This window comes from Trachurus trachurus (genome assembly GCF_905171665.1).
Source record: "Trachurus trachurus genome assembly, chromosome: 11".
NCBI lineage: Eukaryota > Metazoa > Chordata > Actinopteri > Carangiformes > Carangidae > Trachurus > Trachurus trachurus.
In genome coordinates this window covers 11960389-11968434 of record NC_139904.1, presented here as the reverse complement: position 1 = coordinate 11968434, position 8046 = coordinate 11960389, and the positions used below count along the sequence as shown (strand labels likewise).

General features: G+C 41.3%; 1 protein-coding gene across 3 annotated transcripts; it reads right to left on the bottom strand.

Moving 5' to 3' along the window:
- Window positions 1–710: 710 nt before the first annotated feature.
- LOC310994144 (tRNA selenocysteine 1-associated protein 1-like) lies at window positions 711–7644 on the bottom strand. 3 transcript variants are annotated; one of them, XM_083982734.1, is made up of 9 exons: window positions 7454–7644; window positions 6300–6397; window positions 6122–6221; window positions 5978–6027; window positions 5685–5816; window positions 5117–5233; window positions 4774–4987; window positions 4643–4688; window positions 711–1622 (listed from the first exon to the last, which is right to left on the bottom strand). In XM_083982734.1, exons 1-9 carry the CDS (start codon window positions 7475–7477, stop codon window positions 1462–1464), a joined length of 942 nt encoding a protein of 313 aa, XP_083838860.1. In that variant the 5' UTR covers window positions 7478–7644; the 3' UTR covers window positions 711–1461. The 3 variants fall into 3 exon arrangements, with proteins under 3 accessions (XP_083838860.1, XP_083838858.1, XP_083838859.1); XM_083982732.1 differs by having other exon boundaries at window positions 712–1622; window positions 4774–4993; window positions 6122–6236; XM_083982733.1 differs by having other exon boundaries at window positions 713–1622; window positions 4774–4993.
- Window positions 7645–8046: the final 402 nt, after the last annotated feature.

The window sequence follows — 8046 nt, the reverse complement described above, 5'->3', positions numbered from 1 at the left end:
ATTTGGAGTAAAAAGTCACTTAAGGGGAATCAATGCTTTTTAAAGTGTATTACTGCTGATTTCAAGATTTCTGAGAAAATATGTCATCTTCATCTCAGACTATAACAGAGCACTGTTATATCAGTCTCTGTTTCAAACAACCTGCATTCTGCTTTTTTTGACTACTGTAACCATGCAGTATGCGTATGTGTGTATGTGCATGTACTACATGCATTTGTGTGTGTATGTGATGATATGCATGTTTTCTTGTTTCTTATACATGGGTTCTTCTTCGTTTTTGTCTCTGCTCTGTGAAGCACTTTGGACGACTGTTACAGGTCTTTTTAATTGTGCTATATAAATATAAGTGAACTTGAACTTTTATACTGGTCTCAGGGAGTCAATAGACTTCACTGTGTCACTGAACCAAACATGTTCACCGACAGTGATGTTTATACTAACTCATAAATATTGACTTAATAAATTCATTACATCATCGAGGGTGTGATAATGATTCAGAAACAGCAGGAATGATTTATTAGGAAAATAAGTTAAATTCAAGCTCCACAATTTCCTATTCTCTATAAGCAGTTTTAAGACGTTGGATCCATAAGAAGACATATTTGAGAACCAAGAACCATCTGTAGTTTTACATCTCATCTCTCGGGCTTTTCTCTGGAGCAGGTCAGTGTCGGCCAATCAGAAGAGAGAGGAGGCTCTGAGCTGTTTTGTGGTAGATAGATCAATAAAAGTATACTGGTAGCCGACTTTAGTTAAAACACTCAGGGAAACCGAATACTGCAAGGTTGACTTGTGGATCCTGGTGGGCGGAGTTTGGGGGAAGTTGTGACATCACAAAGTTTACAAGCTCAGTTTCTGCATACAGGTTGTGGACTGAGGCTTCGACACTTTCACAGTGTTAATATTTAAACTTTTCCTGTTTGGACGTTAGTACGTGTTACAATGACAACAGCTCCAGGTATACTTTTTAAACCAGGCCTGAAAACAAATTGGACCAACACAGAATGATCTACATTCCTACATGTGGGGCTTTAATGACAAATACTCTGTATGTATGTGTATAACAAACAGTGACACAAACCTGCATTAGGTCAGTTGGTTGTTTGCTGTCAGATTTCTATAGTAAATCAACTTTATACTGATGCACCGAGTTCAACCTTTAGGAATTGATCATAACATGTTTTTTCAAAAACATTTCAACATTAGAAAAATCGATTTCTCACTTGAAACATGTAACATGTTTTTGCAGATCCGCAATTAAATCAAAAATATTTATTTGTCGCAACTCAGAAATGTGCGCGGACACACACACACACACTCGGAGTCTGTACACGCGACCAAGATCTGTTCCCATGTGTCCTTCCTTATAAAAATAATCCACACTTCAACATTTCAGGAAACAGGGGGAAGTAAAATACCCATCAGGATAAAGTCCACAGAGGAGCGGGGCGTGTTGTTGTCTCAGCAGGAGATGGGTTCTGGTAAACTGGACAACATCTGTTCCTGCTCTATAGAGAACTCCGCCGGCTGCCACTGACACTCGATCAGAGCGTCGTACAGCTCCTCGCTGACCTCCATGAACTTCCTGTTGGCCTCCACCACATCCAGCGCTGGACTGGGATCTATAGCAGAGAGACAGGTGATTAGTGGAAGCTTCATAGACATACAGATGTGTACAGAGGTTGCATATATGGAAAAAGTATTCGTCCCCTTCTTGATTTCTTACTTTTTTGTTTGCTGGAGTCCCAAAGCTTTGTAACACTTTCCAGACTGATACATGTCAGTGACTTTGGTTTTTTCCACCTGTTCCCAGCATGATGTGTTGCTTTTTGAGATCTTTTACTGTACGTTCACACCAAAAGTTTCCAAAAAGGCAAAATATTTTAGACAGCAGTTAAAGGGATAGTTCAACATTTTGGCAAAATGGCCCATTGCCATAATTGCTATAGTCATAGTAGTAGGTTCGTTACCTTTATTTGTTGGTGCAAGCTATTTTTAGAACGGAGGAGCGGAGCGTCTGGCTGCTCAGAGCTACGCTACGGAGGCTAATGGGATTTCTTGGTTTCCCTCATCAAACTCATCAAATACAAAATCCCAAAACTCCAAAACGCTTTCGTGGACAAGTTGTGACCTGCACAACCATCACGCTATGAGATAATAATGGAACGTTACGAAACGGAGCCGTTTTCGAGGTAAATACAGGGTAAATACAGAGACTGCTTGCTGAAAAACTGTCCCTGAACGCAACGCGCATCAGCGGTTTTGCATGAATTTACCTCTAAAACAGCTCCGTCTCGTAACATTCCATTATTATCTCATAGCGTGGTGATTGTGCAGCTCACAACTTGTCCACGACAGCCTTTTGGAGTTGTTGGGTTGTGTATTTGATGAGTTTGATGAGGAAAACCAAGAAATTCCCTTAGCCTCCATAGCGTAGCCCTGAGCAGCCTTCTGCTCCGCTCCTCCGTTCTAAGAATAGCTTACACTGACAATTAAAGGAACCTACTGCTATGACTATAGCGATTATGGCAATAGGCCAATTTGCCAAAATGTTGAACTTCCCCTTTAACACTTTGGTTCGCTCAGGTCGCCAGGCTCTCATTGAAAATGAATGACTTCTGCCGTTTTTGAAGTTTTGGACACTTTTGGTGTGAACGCACAGTTAGCCTACTTCAATTTGTCAGACAGGTCCTACGTAAGTGGTTTCTTGATTCAACTGGTCTGGCAGTGATCAGGCCTGGGTGTGGAAAGTGAAATTGAACTCAGCTTTCCAAAAAAAAAAAAAAGATTTATCACAGTTACGTCATGATTTACCAAGGGGGTCAATTACTTTTTCTCACAGGCCCCGGTAGGTTTGGATAGCTTTTTTCCCTTAATAAATGAAATCATCATTCAATAACTGCATTTTATACTTACTTGGGTTATCTTTGTCTAATATTAAAATTTGTTTGACGATTTAAAAACATTTTAGTGAAACAAATAAGCAAAAAAGTAAGAAATCAGGAAGAGGACAAATACTTTTTCACAGCACTGTATAGTGATCAGTCATGACAGCTGAACCTGATGGCCACCATGCTGCAGCTAAAGGAACAGGGTGAAACATGGTGGAGGCGGCAGCTCCAGGCTGTGGGGGGACAGGGTGACTGATGGATGAACGGAGCCTGGAATTAAAGTCCTTTGATTAAAAAACACAGCCCCGTGAAATGTTAAATCCCAGGCTTCAGTCTCCATCCTCCGGCCGTGGTTCACCGTTCAGCAGGACAGTGACCTGAGGGGTCGAGGTCTGAGTGGTCCTGAGCTCAGACTCGATTTGTCTTTATTGATTTTTAAGTGTAGATTTTAAATTAAATCTGCAACAGTTGAGTGTGCTGAATGCGAATGGGATACTTACTACACAACATGTTGTATTTGTGTTTGTGTACAGGGCAAAGTTACTGTATTCCCTGTGCTTCCTGCCTTCATGTTTCAACTAAACTAAATGACACACAGACAGAACAGCACAGATTTGATGCCCATCTCACTCTGTGAAAGAAAAATCTTCATCTGTTCCTTTAAGGCCATAAATCCTTTTGCTGTATCAGATTCAAATCGCTTTGCTCTCACTGCCAAACACAGAACTGTACCAGAGACAAAGCTAGAATAAACAATCTGAAGTGATCACTGTGGCACGAAACAGAGTAAAAAGGGGAGGTAGACACACGCACATCCATGTTGCCAGGTGCTGAGTCCAAAAACATGATCAAAAAGAGAGAAAAGGACTCACGACACTGTAACTGCTCCCAATAAAAAAATGGAACTTTATTCTATTATAATATAAAGCAGACAACGTTTTGAGCCAGTGTTAACCATCGGGGTTGATCCCACATAGAAGTCGTAGGACAGCCAGAGACAAAATGGTCCAAAATAATGTCTGGCTGTCTATGATTGTTATTTTGTTGTTTTTTTCCAGGACCATTAAAGGGATAGTTCAACATTTTGGCAAATTGGCCCATTGCCATAATCCCTATAGTTTTAGCAGTAGGTTCATTACCTTTAATTGTCGGTGCAAGCTATTTTTAGAACGGCGGAGCAGAGCCGCGAGCTGCTCAGAGCTACGCTACGGAGGCTAATGGGACTTCTTGGTTTCCCTCATCACTTGTCAAATACACAATCCAGTAACTCCAAAACGCTGTCGTGGACAAGTTGTGACCTGCACATTCACCACGCTAATGAGATAATAACGGAACGTTTCGAGACGGAGTTGTTTTCGAGGTAAATTCATGCAAAACTGCTGATGTGTGTTCCCGTGGAACTATGAACTATCCCTTTAAGGCTGTTATACGACGGGATCAACCCCTATGGATAACATTGTTGTGATACATTGGTTTGGTTGTTATATGAATTGATTGATTATTGAGGTGTTGACCTGCTAATTTTATAAATGTGACCAGCTGAGATGTCTCAACACGAGTGACCTGATGAAGAGCCGGCAGCCTCGCAACGTTGTCTGCTTTATATTATGATAGAATAAAGTTCAATTTTTTTATTTGGAGCAGTTACAGTGTCACAAGTCTTTTTCTCTCTTTTTTTAACACTAAATAGAGAAAACTATTTAAAAAATCAAATTAATACATAAGTCAACAAAGAAAACGGAAACACCAACCTTCAACTCCATCCTCCTCCTCCTCCTCCTGAGGAGTTTCGCTCTCCTAAGAGAAAAGAAAAACACTTTGTGAGTTAACGACGACAACTGAGTGATGGGTGTGAATGCTGGCTGTGTAACAGAGAGCTTACCTGTGGGGGGGGGTACTGTGTGTAGTCGTACTGCTGGTAGTTGTAGCCGTACCCTGCTCCGGTCTGGTCGTAGCCCCAGTTGGGGTAATACCCGGGGTACGCCTGCTGCTGGTACTGGTTGTACTGGTCGTAGCCCTGTCTGTATCCCGAGTTCTGCTGCCACGACCTGTCTGTCTGCTGTTGCTGCTGCTGAGGCTGCTGCTGCTGCCGGTTCCTTAAACTCACAGAGGAGAGACAGACACACTGCTGAACTGCATCGATCGTCAGAGAGCACACATCAATCAGCTTTCTGACAAAAAAGTAGGCAAAATTTTTTTTTAAAAAGTGGTTTTAAAGAACTCACTTGTTCGCTGCCAGGCTCAGTCTCAGAGGTTTACTACCCAGTCCCGTGGCGCCCTGACACTCCTCTAACGCCCGCTTCTGCAGCCGCTCATCTGGGAACTGAACAAAGCCACAGCCCCTGAAGGGACACACACACAGAAGGAAAAACAATGTTTAATCCTACAGCATCTCTACAGCTGCAGTGAATAACAGCCCCCTGTGTTGAGTGTCTGCAGCTCATGTGTTGTCAAAGTGATGAAGATGTTTGCTGTATTTGTTTGTGTTCAGGCTATTTGGCTGGGTTTTCCTGGGAGCTGTTCAATAATGGAGGATCGGTACCTGCATCTTTAGAAATCTTTTTTTTTTTCAGTTTAGTTTATTTCAATCCAGACCACAGTGCACAATAGACACAATTCAACAAGACCGTTAACAACCAGACAAAACAAACAATAGACACTAACATATCAATACAGTAACAGTACAGTTAGAAAATAACAATAGCTAGCTTGAAAAGGGGATGGATGAAACATAGCTTTTAAATTTCCATCCCCATTCCCTCCACTCTGAGTGATGGCACTTGAATTACTCACTTGGAGTTGCCCATGCTGTCCAGCACCACTTTGCCTCCACGACAGGAAGGGTAGCGGTTGTAGAAGAACTCATAAAGCATCCCATCGTCCACCTCTGGGGTCAGATCTCCCACAAACAGAGAATACATCTGACTGGAGCAGAGACACACGACACAAAAACATGAGTTTCTGACCTTTAGCAATAGTAACTGTCACTAAAAACAAAAAATTATAGTTATAAAAATGCAAAACACAGAGACAGGACATGTGCTGACATATCATCTGTGATACGTTGTTTCTCGAGTTGGACTCACCCAGGTTCCTGTTTCCCAAAGGTGGCTCGGTTTAGCTTGAATCTTGTGGGCTGTGTGAAACAAACATTTAACATAACATCATAAACCACGACAAGAACACAAAAACTGGAGCTATACTGTGTCAATCCTCAATGCTCCTCCTACCGGAGTGGCTCCCGGTAGAGCTTTTCCGTTGATCTTGCGGAGACACCTCTCGGCCGTGGCCTCGTCCGTCATCTCCACAAAGCAGTAGCCCAGGGCGCCCCTGGAAGAGGACATACTAATTTAATTTAAGAGTAACGCAACTGCAACGCGAATGGCGGCTCGCGGGTTTTGCCCTTACCCAGTCATCTTGTTGCGTATGATCCGCACGTTGACCACCTGCTCGCCCATGGTGGAAAAGGCTCTGGTGATGAACTTCTCGTCCATGTAGGTCTCCAGCTGCAGAGCGACACAAAACAACACAGTGTCTATCAATCAGACAACCATCAGATTTATTCTATTCATCTCCATTTTTAACAATTTTACATATTACAGTGTTTGAGTTGCACCTGTATGGAGCTGCAACAGACACAGCAACAGCATTTTGACATTGATAAATAAAATAAATGGCACTCAATGTAATGATGTGGACCTGTGGACAGCATGTGAAAAATATGGATCTACTCTCAGTGAAGCTTTGTATCAAGAATATATTCATACTATATAAATTAACGGTAAACACACTCATGTCACTGCTCTGAAATCTGATTCAAATGATTAAAAATGCACAAAAGACAATGCAATTTTAGCTCACAGTGGATTGTTGAATTGAGCTCCAGACCCCATAACATGTCATTGCACACAACACTTAGTTATTCTGCAGTGTGTTGTTTGATGCTCATGCATTTGTTTTCACTCCATGCAGCAGACATTTTCATTTTAGCATTTGTTTTGTATTGTCTTATGTGTTTTGCATAGCCATCATTTCTGAATTTGCTGCTTGTTTCTGGTTGTTTCGGTCATTGGGGGTTGTCCTCGTTGGCCACTGTAATCCAAACTTTTTTTTGAGTACCAATGTTTATTCCAGTACCGTTTTCCTTTACAGTTCAGGATTTGCTTTCAATAATTACGATCGATGTCACTGTTCCAGCGACATGTACATGAGACCTTGTGAGTCTGACAAACAGGTATTTGGTGTTGTTGTCTAGTCTAGAGTAATAAATCCTGCAGCATTATCTTTGGGGCTTTGTGATCTGATCAGTAGCCAGAGTGAAACCAACTTGTGCTACATGTTGCATCACTGTTGTGCTCAATAATAATAATAACATTTCTCAACTGTCAAACATGTTTATACTAAAGTGATAGTTATTTTTAAAGCAGTTTTTTGTATCATTATGCTACTTAGGACCTTTTACAGTCTATGCTTAGGACGCACCGGGTTGTTGTTAACAAAGCTAACACGGTGCCCACACTTTAATTTACTCTGGTGAAAAAAAAAAGTTATAAACTACTCACGTTGCCCATCCATAACGTGCTCATGGTGCCGCCGGAGCTGTGGACGTGGATTTACCGAGAATATAAACTGTTAAATGGGACGAAACTTCATAGATAAACACGCTAACTGTTAGCAGCGCAGCGAGGGCGCGAGACGAGCGGCGACATTGTGACGTGACGTCACCGGAAAACGTCTTCTACTACGACTGAAATCCCGGCAGGATGTTACACGTAAAAGCGCAACACCGCCCCTCACAGGCAGGCGACGGGTACTTTTCTAATTTGTGTCTTTATTACTATTCGATCAAAAAAAGTTTTATACAAAAAAAAAAAAAATTCAATCAAATAATAACTCACTTCAATAATAATAATAAAAAACTTTTCAATCAAAGAAAAAGAGGGTTCAAACGCAATTTTGGGGGTCTCATTAGGCCTGAATAAATCTTTTTTGCATTCAAACACTTTTTTTGATTGAAGTGAAGTTTGCTTTGATTGAAAGTATCTTTTTTTTAAATTTTATTTAAATCAACTTTTTTTTGATTGAATAATAAAGACACAAGTGTACCTCCACAGCAAATTAACTTCAGATGAACAAATAGATTTAAAAGACCCAG